General features: G+C 44.3%; 1 protein-coding gene across 4 annotated transcripts in view; it reads left to right on the top strand.

The window, feature by feature from the left end:
• LOC119963887 (receptor-type tyrosine-protein phosphatase alpha) overlaps positions 1 to 20,794 on the top strand; it is a 300,421-nt gene that overhangs the window by 210,460 nt on the left and 69,167 nt on the right. For all 4 annotated transcript variants that reach the window (XM_038793255.1, XM_038793256.1, XM_038793254.1 and 1 more), the window contains 2 exons: positions 10,997 to 11,133; positions 15,411 to 15,501. In XM_038793255.1, coding sequence (XP_038649183.1) covers positions 10,997 to 11,133; positions 15,411 to 15,501 — 228 coding nt within the window. The remainder of the gene's footprint in view (positions 1 to 10,996; positions 11,134 to 15,410; positions 15,502 to 20,794) is intronic.

Raw genomic sequence — 20,794 nt, forward strand, 5'->3', positions numbered from 1 at the left:
TCCAATTCTAACTTCTTAATGTTAAATGTAACCAAACATAAAATGTGCAAATTCAGTATAAAACCTTATCTAATTTGAGGCCAATGATAAGAGTAAAAATGGTCATATTTTAACTTGCTGAAATTCAGATTTTTTATTTACTCATTCATTGGATTTGGGTATCACAGGCAGGGCCAAAATTTGTTGGCCAAACCTAATGTCCCTTGAACTGAGTGGCTTGCTAGGCTATTTCCGAGGGCAGTTAAGAGTCAACCACATTGCTATGGGCCTGGAATCACATGTAGGCCAGACCAGGTAAAGCTGGCAGATGGGATTTTACAAAAATCAATGATTCATGGTTACGGTCACAATTCTAATTCCAGATTTATTAATTAATCCATTATATTAATCCATTAATCCATCTATTAATCCATATAATTAATCCAACTATTAATCCATAGTTAGAGGAACAGACAGGAGGTTCTGTGGGAACGAAAGAGACTCACGGTTGGTGTGTTGCCTCCCAGGTGCCAGGGTTCGTGATGTCTCTGATCGTGTTTTTGGGATCCTTAAGGGGGAGGGGGAGCAGCCCCAAGTCGTGGTCCACATAGGTACCAACGACATGGGTAGGAAGAGAGATGGGGATTTGAGACAGAAATTCAGGGAGCTAGGGTGGAAGCTGAGAGCTAGAACAAACAGAGTTGTTATCTCTGGGTTGTTACCCGTGCCACGTGCTAGCGAAGTGAGAAATAAGGAGAGAGAGGAGTTGAACACGTGGCTACAGGGATGGTGCAGGAGGGAGGGTTTTGGTTTCCTGGATAATTGGGGCTCATTCTGGGGTAGGGGGACCTCTACAAACAGGATGGTCTTCACCTGAACCAGAGGGGTACCAATATCCTGGGGGGAGATTTGCTAGTGCTCTTCGGGGGGGTTTAAACTAATTCAGCAGGGGGATGGGAACCTAAATTGTAGTCCCAGTGTACAGGATGTTGAGAGTAGTGAGGTCAGGGATAGGGTTAAAAGTTCGAAAGAGGGCACCGGCAAGCAGGACGCTGGTTTGAAGTGTGTCTACTTCAACGCCAGGAGCATCCGGAATAAGGTGGGTGAGCTTGCAGCATGGGTTGGTACCTGGGATCTCGATGTTGTGGCGATTTCGGAGACATGGGTAGAGCAGGGACAGGAATGGTTGTTGCAGGTTCCAGGATTTAGATGTTTCTGTAAGAACAGAGAAGATGGTAAAAGAGGGGGGGGTGTGGCATTGTTAATCAAGGAAAGTATTACGGCGGTAGAAAGGACGCTTGAGGACTCGTCTACTGAGTCAGTATGGGCCGAGGTTAGGAACAGTAGAGGAGAGGTCACCCTGTTGGGAGTTGTCTATAGACCTCTGAATAGTTCCAGAGATGTAGAGGAAAGGATTGCAAAGATGATTCTTGACAGGAGCGAGAGTAACAGGGTAGTTGTTATGGGGGACTTTAACTTTCCAAATATTGACTGGAAATACTATAGTTCGAGTACTATAGATGGGTCAGTTTTTGTGCAGTGTGTGCAGGAGGGTTTTCTGACACAGTATGTAGACAAGCCAACAAGGGGCGAGGCCACATTGGATTTGGTACTGGGTAATGAACCCGGCCAGGTGTTAGATTTAGATGTAGGTGAGCACTTCGGTGATAGTGATCACAACTCGGTTATGTTTACTTTAGCAATGGGCAGGGATAGGTAAATACTGCAAGGCAAGAATTATAGCTGGGGGAAAGGCAATTATGATGCTATTCAGCAAGATTTAGGATGTATAGGATGGGGAAGGAAACTGCAGGGGATGGGTACAATTGAAATGTGGAGCTTTTTCAAGGAACAGCTACTGCGTGTCCTTGATAGGTATGTACCTGTCAGGCAGGGAGGAAGTTGTCGAGCAAGGGAACCGTGGTTTACTAAGGAAGTTGAAGCACTTGTCAAGAGGAAGAAGAAGGCTTATGTTAGGATGAGACATGAAGGCTCAGTTAGGGCACTTGAGAGTTACAAGTTAGCCAGGAAGGACCTAAAGGGAGAGTTAAGAAGAGCGAGGAGAGGACACGAAAAGTCATTGGCAGATAGGATCAAGGAAAACCCTAAGGCTTTCTATAGGTATATCAGGAACAAAAGAATGACTAGAGTAAGATTAGGACCAATCAAGGATAGTAGTGGAAAGTTGTGTGTGGAATCGGAGGAGATAGGGGAAGCATTAAATGGATATTTTTCGTCAGTGTTTACACTGGAGAAAGACAATGTTGTCGAGGAGAACACTCAGGTTCAGTCGACCAGGCTAGATGGAATTGAGGTTCAAAAGGAGGCGGTGTTAGCAATTTTAGAAAATGTCAAAATAGATAAGTCCCCTGGGCCAGATGGGATTTATCCTAGGATTCTCTGGGAAGCCAGGGAGGAGATTGCAGAGCCTTTGTCCTTGATCTTTATGTCGTCTTTGTCGACAGGAATAGTGCCGGAAGACTGGAGGATAGCAAATGTTGTCCCCTTGTTCAAGAAGGGGAGGAGAGACAACCCTGGTAATTATAGACCTGTGAGCCTTACTTCGGTTGTGGGTAAAATGTTGGAAAAGGTTATAAGAGATAGGGTTTATAATCATCTTGAAAAGAACAAGTTGATTAGCGATACTCAACACGGTTTTGTGAAGGGTAGGTCATGTCTCACAAACCTTATTGAGTTTTTTGAGAAGGTGACCAAACAGGTGGATCAGGGTAAAGCTGTTGATGTGGTGTATATGGATTTCAGTAAGGCGTTTGATAAGGTTCCCCACGGTAGGCTATTGCAGAAAATAAGGAAGTATGGAATTGAAGGTGATTTAGCGGTTTGGATCAGTAATTGGCTAGCTGAAAGAAGACAGAGGGTGGTGGTTGATGGCAAATGTTCATCCTGGAGTTCAGTTACTAGTGGTGTACCGCAAGGATCTGTTTTGGGGCCACTGCTGTTTGTCATTTTTATAAATGACCTGGAAGAGGGTGTAGAAGGATGGGTTAGTAAATTTGCAGATGACACGAAGGTCGGTGGAGTTGTGGATAGTGCTGAAGGATGTTATAGGATACAGAGGGACATAGATAAGCTGCAGAGCTGGGCTGAGAGGTGGCAGATGGAGTTTAATGCGGGAAAGTGTGAGGTGGTTCACTTTGGAAGGAGTAACAGGAATGCAGAGTACTGGGCTAATGGCAAGATTCTTGGTAGTGTAGATGAACAGAGAGATCTCGGCATCCAGGTACATAAATCCCTGAAAGTTGCCACCCAGGTTAATAGGGCTGTTAAGAAGGCATATGGTGTGCTAGCCTTTATAAGCAGGGGGATTGAGTTTCGGAACCACAAGGTCATGCTGCAGCTGTACATAACTCTGGTACGGCCACACCTGGAGTACTGCGTGCAGTTCTGGTCACCACATTATAGGAAGGATGTGGAAGCTTTGGAAAAGGTTCAGAGGAGATTTACTAGGATGTTGCCTGGTATGGAGGGAAGGTCTTACGAGGAAAGGCTCAGGGAATTGAGGTTGTTTTCGTTAGAGAGGAGAAGGCTGAGAGGTGACTTAATAGAGACATATAAGATAGTCAGAGGGTTAGATAGGGTGGACAATGAGAGTCTTTTTCCTCGGATGGTGATGACCAACACGAGGGGACATAGCTTTAAATTGAGGGGTGATAGATATAGGACAGATGTCAGAGGCAGTTTCTTTACTCAGAGAGTAGTAGGGGTGTGGAACGCCCTGCCTGCAATAGTAGTAGACTCGCCAACTTTAAGGGCATTTAAGTGGTCACTGGATAGACATATGGATGAAAATGGAATAGTGTAGGTCAGATAGGCTTCAGATGGTTTCACAGGTCGGCGCAACATCGAGGGCCGAAGGGCCCGTACTGCGCTGTAGTATTCTATGTTCTATGTTCTATGATTGATTGAACCTAAATTCTAAAGCTGCTGTGGTGGGATTTGAACCAGAGAGTTAGTCTGCATCTCTGGATTTCTTGCCCAGTGACATTACCACTACCTCCCTCCAATGCTACATACATTGCAATCATGTTCTTTCAACTTTCACAGTTATCAGCTTGATTACTCAATATGTATACGAGCAATTTTTAAAAATTATGATGTGATAAACTGGGATGCTATAGTTCCATTCCTGGTTATGCTGAAATTTGCTTTTCCTTTGATCTACCAACTGTATTTCTAGTTTGTAACTCTGCTTCTTGACAATAGTTAGCAGATAGCTTAGTAATACTAGTACAGTGTTTAATTAGTCGTGTTTTAAAAGAGATTTGAAATCTCTTTATTGCAGTAAAGCCCTACAACTATCTGACCATATGCTGAGTGGAGTAGTTTATGGGCCCCCTGATAGTAATTACACTGCAAGAGTGAGTGAGTATCCAGGATGAAATAAATGGGGCTTGTGAGAAAGGTACCACAATAATCTGCACATAAATTGGGTGACTCACATTGGCTAAGGTAGCCTGGAAAATTAGTTCATAGTATATTCAGGACAATTTATTAGAGCAGTATTTTCAGAACCAACCAAGGAGCAGGCTACTCTGGATCTGATAATGACTAATGAGATAGGATTAATCAACCACATGGTAAAGCCTCTTCTAGGTGACAGCGATCATATTATGATAGAATTTCAAGGTATTGGGGGGGTGCAGCGCATCTCCAACTCCGCAAGGGAGGAGTTGCTTGGCAGGAATGAGGGGGTGGAAAGCGTGGTATTGGAAAGGGCAGAGATGCTGCAAGGGCAGAGAGGGCCGGTGGGGGTAGAATGATGGTCACACATGGAGACACCGGTGGTGCTTGTAAATATATATGCATCTAACTGGGATGATGCTGACTTTGTTTTAAATAAAAGCAATGGCGGAGATCCCCAACCTCGACTCCCACCAGCTCACCATGGGGGGAAAGACGTCAACTGTGTACAGGACCCAATGAAGGACAAAACCAGCCCAAATTAGGGGGAAAGCCAGGAATTTAAAGGAACTTAACACCTTTATGGAGCAGATGGGGGGAGGAGGGTGGCTCTGTGGAGATTCAACCATTCGAGGCCTTCCACCTTCTCAAAGTCTACTCCTGTATTGACTTTTTTGCAGTTGATAATTCGGTGCTTCCAGGGATGGTAGGGGCAGAAATACTCCTCCATAGTAATCTCTGACCACACACCATATTACATGGATGTGAGGTTGAAAATGGGCTGGGCCCAGTGACCCCATCATGGAGGCTGGACACATCTCTCCTCACCAACCAGGTGTTCTGTGAGAAAGTATCACAAGCCATCGATTGGTATGTAACCTGCAACCAGAATGTGGGGTGTGTCGCCCTCCACATTCTGGGAGGTGCTGAAGGCAGTGATAAGAGGGAAAATAATAGCTTACAGAGCTCTCAAGAGCATGAAGCAAAGGATGGCTAGGTATCGACTGATCGACTCCATATTGGAAATGGATCGGCGGTACTCCACGGCATTGACCGTGGTGCAATTGGTGGAGAGGAACAAACTATAAATGGAATTTGACCTGCTCTCCACTGGGAAAGCAGTGAACCAGCTCTGCCAGACACCGGTTACCTTTAATGAACATGGGGTCAAGGCCAGCCGCCTGTTGGCACACCAGCTGATAAAGCCACAAGGGAGATAGCGCAGCTGAGCGGCGGGTCACAATGACAAATACAATAAACAAGGCCATTGCAACCTTCTACCGGGGACTGTACACCTCCACGCCCCCAGAGGGGTACTCTGAGATTAAATGGTTTCTCAACGGCTGGACATACAGTTGTGGGGGTAGAAAAGAACCAGGGACTGGAAGCACCACTGGGACTGGAGGAGATCATCGGGAGCATCAGATCCATGCAGTCGGGCAAGGTATTGGGTCCAGATGGATTTCCAGTGGACTTCTATAAAATATTTGCAACAGCCCTGCGGGAGATTATCAATGATTAGCTGTCGAGAAGGATCTTGTCGAACAGGCCCACCTTACTCCTTAACGCTGATGCTAAAGTCCTGGTGAAGCGACTGTAGAGGTTGTGTGCCAGAGGTAGTCTCTCAAGTTCAGACAGGGTTTGTCAAGGGCAGACAACGAATGGCAAACAACAGACACCTGCTGAACCTGACCATGATCCTACCTGGGAAGAGATACCATAAGTGATCATCTCCCTGGATGCAGAGAATCCCTTCGACAGAGTCGAATGGAGGTACTGGAACGGTTTGGGTTTGGACCAGAGTTCACCACCTGGATGAAACTACCGTACGCTGCTACCACAGCGAGCGTACAAACAAACACCACCAGCTCTGAATACTTGTGTCTGCACAGGCTCGAGGCAGAGATACCAATTACCCCACTGCTATTTGCCCTGACAATCTAGCCACTGGTTGTCGCCCTCGGGTAGTCAAAAGAATAGAAAGGGAAGCAGATAAGACACAAGAAAAGTGGGAGAAAAAACTGGACATGGAAATGAGGGGAGGATTCTAGATCGAGGCACTGCACACTGCCAACTCCACCTCCTCATGTGAAGGGTTGAGCCTAACACAACTGAAGTTGGTGCACAGGGCGCACTTAACTCGAACATGCATGTGCGGGTTATTCCCGGAGGTGAAGGATAAATGTGAATGGTGCCAGGGAGGCCCGGTCAACCACGCTCGCATGTCCTGGTCCTGTCCCAGACTTGCCGGGTACTGAGCCACCTTTTTTGAAGCCATGTCCAGGGTTTTGGGAATGAGGGTGGAGCCATGCCCAATGGTGGCGGTCTTCAGGCTGTCGGAACAATCCGGGCTCTTTACGGGGGGAGGAGCAGACGCCCTAGCCTTTGCCTCCCTGATCGCCTGCTGGAGACGGGAGGCGGATGGCAGGGTGACTGAACCAGACGGGATAATAAGGAGGTGGGGGAGGGGGGAGGGAAGGGAGAAGGGGAGGCAACACCCAGAGGGAAGTGAAAAGCAAGTACTGAGGGGGGAAAATTACCCGGTGATGCTGCCAAGGCAACTTATCAGGTTACGCCTCTGTGGCCAAAGACACAGCCCTGGTCTGACTTTATACCATGGGCATCATGGATATAGTTTGTGGTACAACTGTTATAGCCAACCACTCAGAGTTTTCTGTTAATATGCCTCCTGTTTATGTATATGTTTCCTGTATGTTATCTTTTCTGTTTTATAAATACAATTGAAAATCAATAAAAATATTTTTAAAAATACAAACAAGTAAACCAAAACATTTCCTATATTTTAAATATGCCTTTGATTGTCTCTGAATCTTGCAAAGTGCTTCACAGACAATAAAATACTTTTGAAGGATTGGAATTTCCAATTTGAGACTAGAAATAGGAGCCAGGTCTATATTTGTGTCAGAAACCCATACCGAGTAGGAATCTTCAGATTTTTCCAGGGTCATCATTCACTTGGGATGGAGACTGGTTTCCTGCCTACTAAAAGTTATTTGGCAGGAATAGAGACAGGTTGCAGTCGCCTACAGAAGCCATAAATGAGGCTTCTGCTTGTTCCAAGGGGAAGTGTTTGTGCCAAGGCCTGCCACTGCAGCACCAGGGCCTGAATGACATAGTGAATGTGGATGCCTGCCAGGCATGTGGAAAAGGGGGGGGTCCTCTTCCATGATGTGCCAAACTGGAAACCAATGTGAGGGTAGCAGGGGGGAGCCACCTCACCATGCAGCATGGGCACCTTTCTTCAGCATCACCTCCCTCTGCCTGAGGGTACTACCTGACCGCTCCAGAGACGAGAGCAGTTGATGCACATGATGACCTATTAAATGTGATTCTGATCTGTTGTCCAACATTGATGAAGAAGACAATTATCACCTGGATGCCGCCAGTGTGAAGCTGCCTGGGAGAGGTCTGTAGCAAACGAGGGCACAGATGTATGTGACCCTCTGTCAAAAGAGTCACAGTCTACTTTGCCACTGGTTCTCCATCATCTACAGGTCTCTTTACTTTTGGGTCATAGATCCTATGCTCTGGTCTCCTTCTCCTTTGTGCTCCTTGACCGCCTTCTCTGGCGTCCCAATGCCCAGCATTTTGCCTTTCCTCTGCAGGCTGCTGCTCCACATCTCCAGTGACCTTGTTTTCCGAGGGTACAGGGCCCATTGCCATATGCATTTTTCCTGGTGCTGAATGGAGTCCAAGCCCATTGCTCTGATGCCAGGTAATGCCAGGAGGGTGACAATCCTCTGAAATAGTAAAATTATTAATGCTGGTTCATCCACTGACCTGTAATGAACTGCTGCAACTTTAATCGGCCAAACTACATTAACTTCAAAAAGCACTTTTACTTAACTTTCAGAATTCTTCCTACCATGATATGTCCTTGCCACCATGCAGCTGGTCTGGCATTGGACAGCTGTTGAAGCCTGGCCGGCTTGCTAATGAAGATTCCAGAGACAGGCACTCAAATGATACCAAATTACATAAATGAGCTCCTTCAATGGTGTGGCAGATCCGGAGGCCCACTCCCTCACCAGCCCTTGAAAGTGTAATATGGGAAAACGTCAGCTTGTCCACTTCGGTAGGAAGAATAGAAAAACAGAATATTATTTAAATGGGGGGAGACTACAGCATGCTGTAGTATAGAGGGATTATTCAAATGTTAGTATGCAAGAACAGAAAGTAATTCGGAAGGCAAATGGAATGTTAGCCTTCATTGCTAGGGGACAGAGTATAAAAGCAAGGAAGTCTTCGTACAACTGTACAGGGCATTTTTGAGACCACAGCTCTGAGTACTGTGTGCAGTTTTGGGGTCACTTTACTTGTTGAGGAACATGTTTGCATTGGAAGTGGTTCCGAGGTTCTCTAGGCTGAATGTTAAGATGAAGGCATTGCCTTAAGAGGAAAGGATGAGCGTGTTGTACTATATTCTTTGGTGTTCAGAAAAATCGGTGATGATCTTGATGAAACATAAGATTCTGAGGAATTTTGACAGGCTAGATGCTGCAAGGGTGTTTCTTCTGATACGGGAAACTAGAATTAGGGGAGCACTTTTTCAAAAATTTGGGGTCTCACATTAAGTCAGAGGATGAGGAATATTTTTGCTGAGGGTCATCAGTGTTTGGAATTTCTTTCCCAGCAAGTTGTGGAGGCTTGGTTCAGAATATATTCAAGGCTAAGTCGGACAGATTTTCATGATTGACCAGGGAATCCACGATTATGGGGTTGACAGGGAAGAAACTGGGGTATGACCACACTCTGATCAGCCATGATTTTATTGACTGGCAGAGCAGGTTCCATGGCCGAATGGCCTTCTCGTCTTATGTTCTTGTGTGGTTTTCTACCTCCAGTGCTTTTGAGATAAGGACTAATGGATGTGATCATGCTAGAGAGGGCACCAAGGATATTTGGGGATGTTGAGAGGACTGGAGAAATTTAGCCCTGAAGAAAGATTAGATAGGCTGAGGTTGTTTTATTTGAAACAGAGAAAATTTAATTGAGGTGTATAAAATGAGCACACCTAATTGCAGTGAATAAGAAGGATCTATATAGCTTTGCAAAGAGGTCAGTAACCAGAAGGAATAGATTTCATGAATTGGGAGAAGCATTAAAGGGAAGTTGATGATTTCTTTCACCTAAGGGTGACGGGTATCTGAAATTCACTGGCTGAAAGGGTGAAAGGCAGAACCCTCATTGCATTTAAATAGTACTTGCAAATGCACTAGAAATGCTCTAAGCTACAAGGCTGTGGGCCAAGAGCTGGATGCCTGTTAATCAGCTGACACAGAAGGGATAATGCGAATAGACTCCTCCTGTGCTGTATGTTCTATGATTCTATCCCTGAATACTTTATCATTTAGTAACAAATAGATTAGAAATGTGAAGGACCACTCCAAGCCAGTTGAATTTTCCTGTTGCATCAATTTTGCATGATTTTGTTTTAGATCATTCCTTCCTCATTTAAAAACAGTGTTCACACGAATGTATGCTTCGCTGGCTTGACCAGTGGTTATTGCCCATCTTTATTTGCTCTTGAGGAAGTGTTGTGAGCTGCCTTTTATAACCACTGCAGTCCGAAGGATGTACACCCACAGTGCTAATGCGCAGGGAGTTCCAGAATATTAAAGGAATGCCGATATAGTTCCAAGTCAGGGTGGTGTGTGGCTTGGAAGGGAATTTGCAGGTGGTGTTCCCATGCATCTGCTGCTCAATCCTCAAGTTGTAGAGATTGTGGGTTTGAAGGTGCTGTCAAACTAGCCTTGTTGAGCTGGTGCAATGCATCTTCTAAATCGTGCACATTGCTGCCATTGAGTGCCGATTGGATGCTAATCAAGTGGCTACCTGCGCCTGGATGGTGCCAAGCCTCTTTTGAGTTGTTAAATATGCACTTCCCCAGGCAAGTGGACAGTATTCCATCAAACCCTTGACTTCTGCCAGTGGACAGGCTTTGTGGACTGAGGCGAGTTACTCATTACAGAATTCCTAGCCTGTGACCTGATCTCGTCACCACTGTATTTCTGTGGCAATCCCAGTTTAGCTTTTGTCAATGGTAACCCAGGATGTTTGTGCATATTTCAACTTCTAGTTATTGAATTGTTGGTCACTGATAAGCTCGTAGCTAACTGTAAATTGTGAAGAGAAATAGATCCATAGCAAGTATGATCATGAATGCAATTTGGGGACAAAGAGGGCTGAGAGAAAAAAAAATACATATGCTACTTTAGTGCAAAGTAATTACTGGAACAGTCCACAGACCAGCCTGGCTTGTTATTTTCCTACACCAATTATAAGAGGTTGCAGATTAATTTGTAACTGCTGTGATGTTTTGTGTAATTTGGAAAAGTTGAGCGTCAAAAGAAATCCCTACACACTTATTAAATATTCTTATTTAAATTCTTGTTTCTATGGGTGTGTATTTTAATTAAGTTGAAGCTTGTACTCTCTGAGGCCTAATAGCTTTGGTTGCAATTCTGAGTTTGTCATTTTTCAAAACATTAAACCTGGATTTATCACCAGAACACTGTACTTTAATTATGATCCTCTTTGCATCTTTAGATAAATCTATTTTTTTTTCATATAGAACTCCAGAGCATGCCACTGCTCGCAAGATCTCCAAGCACTAACCGAAAGTATCCACCATTATCTATTGAGAAACTGGAAGAGGAAGCTAATCGGCGAATGGCAGATGACAACAAGCTTTTCAGAGAAGAATTTAATGCAAGTTTGTCTAGTTTCATTTGTTACTGCACCCAAATATTTTCTTTTAATACTTTCCTTTGATCTAATGACTTGTGCTAACTTTATCATGTGTCCGTGCCTACTGACACCGTGAACGTTTAGAGCTCTGATTTTAGATCAGAGTATGTTTAAAATAAAAGTTCTAAATTGGGAAAGAGGTAACTCCAGTGGGATGAGAGGGCCTATCCAGGTTAAATTGGAACCAAATACTGGCAGAAAAACCTGTAACAATGCTGGATGATCTTCAAGAAGAAACTGTTTCCGGTATAGGCTGGGTACATTCCTAAATAGGCCTATATTCCCTGGAGTTTAGAAAAATTAGAGGTGATCCCGTTGAACATATGAGATTTTGAAGCGACTTGACAGGGTCGATAGAGCGAGAACAAAGGGACACAGGTTCAGCATAAGGGGCCAATCATTTAGGACTGGTGAGGAGAAGGTTCTTCACCGAAAGGGCTGTGAATCTTTGGAATTCCCTACCTCTGTGGGTTGTGAATGCTCCACCATTGGCTCTATTTAAGGCTGAGATAGACAGATTTTTGGCCTGTCAGGGAATCAAAGGATAAGGAGAGTTTCGGGGAGGGGGGAGATCAAAGGATATGGGGAGTTTCAGGGGGCGAGAGGTGGAAGGAGGATGAGATGGATGTTGAAGTCCATAGTTAACCATGATTGTATTAAATAGCAAGGCAGACTTGACAGACCATATTGTCTACTCTTACTCCAGCTCTTGTATTCCATTAAGGCCGACAGGTAAAGGAGCCAAAGCAAATGCTTTTTTGATGACGTGAAGGGGATATCTGTTCTCTGCAATGGCGATTAGATTCAAACCATTTACCTTTATTTGTAGAACCTGCATTCCAATAAAGAGCTTTTAATTTTATTTTTTTAACCACTATTCCCTGCATGGATCTTATTGCTGATGCAATATTAGTATAAAACTCTGTCCTTTCCTTTCCCACTCTGCTTGTCTTTTTTTTCCATTACCTTCCAACGGTACTGACTGTAAATAGGACAGGATACCCCAGACTGTACTGAGAGGTATCCTCACTGAGTGTGTCAAACACCTTGGTCAGGTCGACAAATGTGGTATAGAAGCCCATGTTCTCTTCTTGTCCTTTCTCCGAGAACTGTTTAACTGCAAACACCATATCAATAGTTTCTTGACCTTTCTTAAAACCTCTGGCAGCGGATCCTGAGAAGTCCAGAAGGATTCTGGCAAATAATTTCATTGACAATTGAGAGGACTGAGATTCCTCTATAATTGTAGCAAGATTGTCAAGTTCCTTTCCACTTTTGCAGCTGGACAGTGAGATATTGGGCAGTGGAAATATTGTTGTTTTTTGCATGTTGGTTCCTACTCCCACAAACTGAAAGAGTTCAGTAAGCTTCTGGTCCAGGCGGTAGACCGCCGCTGGAATAGCATTAGCCTCCTGTGTTTAATTGCATTTATTGTTTCGAAGGTCATGAAGAAAACAGTTGATGGCAGCCTGTCGATTGCATCTTCATTGATGGATGAAGGTTAATTTGAGAATGTGATTGAAGTGTTCTGCCTGTCTTTATAGAATTTGGGCTTTTTTTGTGAATAGTGTAGACCCACCAGCGCTGGGTATTGGTGATGAACCAATAGACCGATTTTGGAGCATTGTTGAATCCCTTCCAGTCTTTGTTACCTGCATATGACTATGCTGCTTTCTGATTCAGGCAAATATCTTGCATCTCTCTGAGTTCGCATTGGATAGTCCTGCCGATGTTTCAGTTGGAATCATGCTTGGCTAGTTGTAACTTGTCACTGACATAAGCACTGTGGACGTGATATTTCTTCTCCAGATATTTTGGGATTACATTCTTGTTTTCATCAAACTAATCTTGATGCTAAAGAGAGATAGGACCATGATCCTTTAAGTCAGTGAGGTACAGTATATCTCTGAAGGTCACTCAGTCATCTTCAAAGTGAGTGTCCATTTTCATGTGCACAAGTGACTCTGAAGTATATTCTTTCAAGACTGCCTGTTTGAGACATTGAGTCATTTCTCGACCTTCATGCATTGGAAGTGTCAGCAATGTAGCGCTTTTGTTACATGCACATCCTGCCTGTTCCTCTGCCTATGATGACATAGTTAATTTGACATGAATGCACAGGACAGGTATGCATGTTCAATTAGGGAGGCAGAAAACTGTGTTGGTGATTAAGAGCTGATGCTCAGCATACATCTTCAGGAAGAGGAGACCATTGCTGTTACAACTGCTAACCCTGTTTTTTGAACCATTCCCATGCCTGGTGATTTACACCAACTCTTATATTGAAGTCATTAACTTGTCTCATTTTAGCACAGTAGCAATCGAGGAATGGAGATCATTATAGAATGTATCCTCTACTTCATCGGATTGACCTCTCAGGGGTGTGCTAACAGAGCTGCTTGCTTGTTGCCGTGCAGGGGGGTGTTTAAGCATCATCAGACGATCATTCCTTTGGGAATGTAAATCTACTTACTGAAGAGATGGTGGTACACCAGCTTTGGTCCGTTCTTCCTTTCCATGACCGACCCACAAAAAAAATGTAACCATCCTTGGTTAGAAAGCCTTGAAGAGCCAGTGAACTGGATGATGTACCTAGGCAGCTATCGACCGACAAGTGCAGTTCTTCTTTTCTGGTCTATTGGCTAATGTTGTCATGTTCCATGTGGTAATGGTGACTGGTGTCACCTTTATAATGGGAGGTTGGTATTGCCTTATGACAGCATTGATAGGATCCCTGCAAGCTGTGATTTGCTGGCTGCTGAGGTGAAGCCCCTTTCTCAATTAGGGAGGCAAGAAGCAAAGGGCTGCTGAGCTACCGAGTTCCGCTTCTGCTTTTTTCCAATGAAAAACAACCTCCTAGCCTGAGCCATCATGCACTAGTTCACAGCTCCCTGTGAATCCACACCTGCCATTTTGCTCACCTGTCACCGCAGGACATGTGACAGATGATGGGTGACAGGTAGCAGAAAGGATGTGTGAATTAGATTGTAGTGAAGGAGAGCTGCGCATCATCACCCCATATTGAACAATATTGGTCCAGTGACAAGTCATGTCTAAAATGCAGAATACAGATAAGGATGCAGTGGGTTACCAGGGCATCATCAATGTATTGGCAAGCTCTGCGCATTCCACAGCATTATGCTGCTCCACCTTCAAGCTTGTTGAATCTTAGATTGGTCTCATCCATTTATTTGCTTGTTTGAACAAGGACCAGGGCACACAAATTTGGCAAGAGATGCAGGGGATGTGAAGCGAGCACTGTGTGATAGTGACCTGGAAGGCGCTGCCGACAAGAGTGGTGGAAGTGATGCCATCAATTGTGTCAAAAGTGTTTTGATGGTCACTTGAGGTAAATAGCACTCTTTCTCTTCCCCCCCCAACCTATTACTGGTTCCGAAAGTGCCTCCTCCTAGTGCTTGGTGAGGGTCCTTGCAGTTCGGACACCTTGTATTGAACAATGCCCACCACCACTTGTTCCACCCTCTGGAATTGCACATCCGCACGGGTCTAAAGTGCTGCAGTCGAGCAGTTCTGAGACGGGACCACCTCTCAGAGGGGGCGAAACTCTCTAAGCTGGGCGAGTTAATGGGCAGCAGTCAATAAATCAGCTCGGAGCCTCACGACCATGCATAAACGGGCTTGCCAAACCTTTCAGCCAGGGGTTGGTGAATGGCTCATCAACTTCGTGAAATCTTCTGACCCATGACGAGGTAATAGCTAGAAATTCTTGTGTTGAATGTAACCATTTTGTTAGTGCGCCAGTTATTTAAATCTATTGATTTATTATTTACAGATTTATTGATAGCTTTTCATTCTTACAACTGTTGGGAGTGAAGATAATCGTAACATTGGTCTCCAGTTGGCTGAGTTTCTCACACCTGCCTTTTCTCCGTCACCTCCAACAATTTGCAACCGGCAATTGAACAGGCAGCCACATAAATAAAAGATTGGCTGCTATGGAGTCCACCCATTACCATAAACTGGTTGATATTATAGAACCAGTCTTCAGGCAATGGTTTTTCAATATAAACATGATTTTAGTTTGTCTAAAAATAGTTAAAATGGTTTGATGTCTGATCCATTCATTACTTGTTTATTATAAAACCTAACAGTCAAACTGCAAGTTTGGATTCTAATGGTCGTGATATGTCTTAAATCATCAGTGCTCATGGGTTCACCATTTTTATCACTTTTATCAAAGCAATATACTGAAGTAAATTGTTTCCATGGAAACACAGGCTCTCCCTACATGCCCAATCCAGGCCACGTGTGAAGCTGCATCAAAGGAAGAAAATAAAGAGAAGAATCGATATGTTAACATCCTGCCTTGTATGTATTCAGACTGAAAACAAATAGTAATAGCATGATAAATGATTTTACTGCCTTTTCTCATGTTATAAACCAAGCTGGCTGTGTGCAGTTGAAGTTTACATATAATTATTACCATAACATTGATGACTGGAAAATTCTTTCATCCATGATGCAGCAGCATCCTCCCACAGTTTTAATTTAACTATTAATGCCGTGATCTACTTGTAAAATTAATTATCATTTTATAAACTTCGATAGAGAGAAAATGAGTCATCTTTGGTTCCTGTGTGGCCCTTCTGGGAGTCGGATCTGAAGTCTCGTTGATTAAGTCCTTGGGAGTATCATTAATTGACATTGAACGTCTCAATTATTAAATACTTATATCAATTAAATAATTTACTCACGGGAAAGGGCTACCTAAATTGACAGTGATATAAGTGTGGTATATCTCACAAATGAGCAACGCACATCATCACAAGGTGGAGAATTCTAGAATGCAGACAGTGCAGAAGGAGGATATTCGGCCTTCGGGTCGAATAACAACAGGAATGGTTGTTGCAGGTTCCAGGATTTAGATGTTTCTGTAAGAACAGAGAAGATGGTAAAAGAGGGGGGGGTGTGGCATTGTTAATCAAGGAAAGTATTACGGCGGTAGAAAGGACGCTTGAGGACTCGTCTACTGAGGCAGTATGGGCCAAGGTTAGGAACAGTAGAGGAGAGGTCACCCTGTTGGGAGTTGTCTATAGACCTCCGAATAGTCCCAGAGATGTCGAGGAAAGGATTGCAAAGATGATTCTTGACAGGAGCGAGAGTAACAGGGTAGTTGTTATGGGGGACTTTAACTTTCCAAATATTGACTGGAAATACTATAGTTCGAGTACTATAGATGGGTCAGTTTTTGTGCAGTGTGTGCAGGAGGGTTTTCTGACACAGTATGTAGACAGACCAACAAGGGGCGAGGCCACATTGGATTTGGTACTGGGTAATGAACCCGGCCAGGTGTTAGATTTAGATGTAGGTGAGCACTTTGGTGATAGTGATCACAACTCGGTTATGTTTACTTTAGCAATGGGCAGGGATAGGTATATACCGCAAGGCAAGAATTATAGCTGGGGGAAAGGCAATTATGATGCTATTCGGCAAGATTTAGGAGGTATAGGATGGGGAAGGAAACTGCAGGGGATGGGTACAATCGAAATGTGGAGCTTTTTCAAGGAACAGCTACTGCGTGTCCTTGATAAGTATGTACCTGTCAGGCAGGGAGGAAGTTGTCGAGCAAGGGAGCCGTGGTTTACTAAGGAAGTTGAAGCACTTGTCAAGAGGAAGAAGAAGGCTTATGTTAGGATGAGACATGAAGGCTCAGTTAGGGCACTTGAGAGTTACAAGTTAGCCAGGAAGGACCTAAAGGGAGAGTTAAGAAGAGCGAGGAGAGGACACGAAAAGTCGTTGGCGGATAGGATCAAGGAAAACCCTAAGGCTTTCTATAGGTATATCAGGAACAAAAGAATGACTCGAGTAAGATTAGGGCCAATCAAGGATAGTAGTGGAAAGTTGTGTGTGGAATCAGAGGAGATAGGGGAAGCATTAAATGGATATTTTTCGTCAGTGTTTACACTGGAGAAAGACAATGTTGTCGAGGAGAACACTCAGGTTCAGTCGACCAGGCTAGATGGAATTGAGGTTCAAAAGGAGGAGGTGTTAGCAATTTTAGAAAATGTCAAAATAGATAAGTCCCCTGGGCCAGATGGGATTTATCCTAGGATTCTCTGGGAAGCCAGGGAGGAGATTGCAGAGCCTTTGTCCTTGATATTTATGTCGTCTTTGTCGACAGGAATAGTGCCGGAAGACTGGAGGATAGCAAATGTTGTCCCCTTGTTCAAGAAGGGGAGTAGAGACAACCCTGGTAATTATAGACCTGTGAGCCTTACTTCGGTTGTGGGTAAAATGTTGGAAAAGGTTATAAGAGATAGGGTTTATAATCATCTTGAAAAGAACAAGTTGATTAGCGATACTCAACACGGTTTTGTGAAGGGTAGGTCATGTCTCACAAACCTTATTGAGTTTTTTGAGAAGGTGACCAAACAGGTGGATCAGGGTAAAGCTGTTGATGTGGTGTATATGGATTTCAGTAAGGCGTTTGATAAGGTTCCCCACGGTAGGCTATTGCAGAAAATAAGGAAGTATGGAATTGAAGGTGATTTAGCGGTTTGGATCAGTAATTGGCTAGCTGAAAGAAGACAGAGGGTGGTGGTTGATGGCAAATGTTCATCCTGGAGTTCAGTTACTAGTGGTGTACCGCAAGGATCTGTTTTGGGGCCACTGCTGTTTGTCATTTTTATAAATGACCTGGAAGAGGGTGTAGAAGGATGGGTTAGTAAATTTGCAGATGACACGAAGGTCGGTGGAGTTGTGGATAGTGCTGAAGGATGTTATAGGATACAGAGGGACATAGATAAGCTGCAGAGCTGGGCTGAGAGGTGGCAGATGGAGTTTAATGCGGAAAAGTGTGAGGTGGTTCACTTTGGAAGGAGTAACAGGAATGCAGAGTACTGGGCTAATGGCAAGATTCTTGGTAGTGTAGATGAACAGAGAGATCTCGGCATCCAGGTACATAAATCCTTGAAAGTTGCCACCCAGGTTAATAAGGCTGTTAAGAAGGCATATGGTGTGCTAGCCTTTATAAGCAGGGGGATTGAGTTTCGGAACCACAGGGTCATGCTGCAGCTGTACATAACTCTGGTGCGGCCACACCTGGAGTACTGCGTGCAGTTCTGGTCACCACATTATAGGAAGGATGTGGAAGCTTTGGAAAGGGTTCAGAGGAGATTTACTAGGATGTTGCCTGGTATGGAGGGAAGGTCTTACGAGGAAAGGCTCAGGGAATTGAGGTTGTTTTCGTTAGAGAGGAGAAGGCTGAGAGGTGACTTAATAGAGACATATAAGATAGTCAGAGGGTTAGATAGGGTGGACAGTGAGAGTCTTTTTCCTCGGATGGTGATGACCAACACGAGGGGACATAGCTTTAAATTGAGGGGTGAGAGATATAGGACAGATGTCAGAGGCAGTTTCTTTACTCAGAGAGTAGTAGGGGTGTGGAACGCCCTGCCTGCAACAGTAGTAGACTCGCCAACTTTAAGGGCATTTAAGTGGTCACTGGATAGACATATGGATGAAAATGGAATAGTGTAGGTCAGATAGGCTTCAGATGGTTTCACAGGTCGGCGCAACATCGAGGGCCGAAGGGCCCGTACTGCGCTGTAGTGTTCTATGTTCTATGTTCTATGTTCTATGTCTGCACCAACCCTCCAAAAGTGCACTCTACCTAGGCCCAATCCCCCGCCCTATTCCCATTACCCCACCTAACCGTTCGACACTAAGGGGGCAATTTTGCATGGACAATCCACCTAGCCTGTACATCTTTGGACTGTGGGAGAAACTGGAGCACCCGGAGGAAACCCACGCAGATACGGGGAGAATGTGCAAACTCCAGACAGTGGGATTAAGTGTCCGGATTAAACCCGGGTCCCTGGTGTTGTGAGGCAGCAGTGCTTGCCACTGTGCCGCCCCTGTTTATTTGACCCACCTATCTGATGAACTGACATGCTTCATCATATCACATTGCACAAGAATCAAGAGGAAACAAATAAGGAATACCGAATGGAGCTTTTCCTTGGTTCTTAGCATTATTGAAGCTCTGGAGCCAGGTCACTTATTTTCTCCACTGTCGAAGTGATGTGACTTGTAAAGAAAATCTCATTTATGGATATGAAAATTAGTGCAGTAACCAGGTCAGAGCTGTTTTTATTCTGTTTGATAAATTTGGGTAACTTTTGCGTTAAAGGTGGAAAGATCTCACGGCTGTACCATTGTACTTCCAGCTTGCAATCTCAGCAGTACCAGGTTGAGAATGGTGTCAGGGGATGCAGAGTAAAGTTCCATCCGAATAATACGTCCATATATAGAAGTATACTTGCCATTTTAAATGACAGAGCGTTCGGTTTCTCACCTCAGTCATCCTTAATAGCCTTTTTTGATAAATCTCTCCCCATCTTGAATGATTTTTGATTGATTTATTGTCACATGTACCGAAGTACAGTGAAAAGTATTTTTCTGCGGCCAAGGGGATGTACGCAGTAGACAAAAGAATAATCGACAAAGTACATTGACAAATAAGTAATTGATTACAGTGCGAAACAGGGGCCAAACAAAACAAATACATGAGCAAGATGAGCATAGGGTGTCATGAATACTGTCTTACAGGGAACAGATCTGTCCAACGGAGACTCGTTGAGAAGTCTAGAACCGTGGGGGAGAAGGTGTTCCTGTGTCTGGATGTGCGGGTCTTCAGACTTCTGTATCTTCTGCCTGACAGAAGGGTCTGGAAGAGGGCAAAGACTGGGTGGGAGGGGTCTCTGACAATGCTGTCTGACTTCCCGAGGCAGGGGGAGGTGTAGACAGAATCAATGTGAGCTTGTGTGATGCGGTGGGCTGAGTTCACCACACTGCAGTTTCTTGCGTTCTTGGTCCGAGCAGTTGCCAAACCAAGCTGTTATGTAGCCGGATAGGATGTTTTCTGTGGCACACCTGCAGAAGTTTGTGAGAGTTGATGCAGACATACGGAATTTCTTATTTCCCATAAAAGCATCAGCTTATGTTGGGTGTAGTTGCACAAGTGCTGGTTTGCTCTCAGATACCTGACCCAAGTAGCCATGGAGAAAGCCATAGCCTTCGCCTAACCCACCCGAGTGCACTTTCTGTCTATATTCACTGGATAGTGGTCAGGAGTTCAATGTTTTTTTTCTCTGGTTCTTTTTTTGTAGAACCATAGAATGCTGTACAGTAAGAAGTCTTACAACACCAGGTTAAAATCCAACAGATTTGTTTCAAACACTAGCTTTCGGAGCACTGCTCCTTCCTCAGGTGAATCCTGCTCATAGAATGCTGATGAGGGCAGCATTAACGCACAGAGAAATTTAACTCACAAAAAGGGGATGGGGGGTGGCATGATTTCTGGTGTATGTGGGCTAAAAGACCCAAACCACAACACCAGGTCAGAAAGCTGACACAATTTCTTCCATTCAGTGTTATTGGTTGCTGCACGTATTTGTGGACAAGTGAAAAGCTGCCGTGGAGCTGTCAGCAAAGTAATTTTAATATGGAAATAGACAATTAATTGTGAGATTAACCCACATACTGGCTTTCACAGTGAGATCGCATATTTGTTAAACTCTGCATCTTGCCATGGCCAAAAAGACGAGCATAGCAGGAAACCATTATCATTGAAACTGATGGGTTAGAAATCCTTTGAACA

The sequence above is a fragment of the Scyliorhinus canicula genome, chromosome 3 (genome assembly GCF_902713615.1).
Source record: "Scyliorhinus canicula chromosome 3, sScyCan1.1, whole genome shotgun sequence".
NCBI classification, from domain to species: domain Eukaryota; kingdom Metazoa; phylum Chordata; class Chondrichthyes; order Carcharhiniformes; family Scyliorhinidae; genus Scyliorhinus; species Scyliorhinus canicula.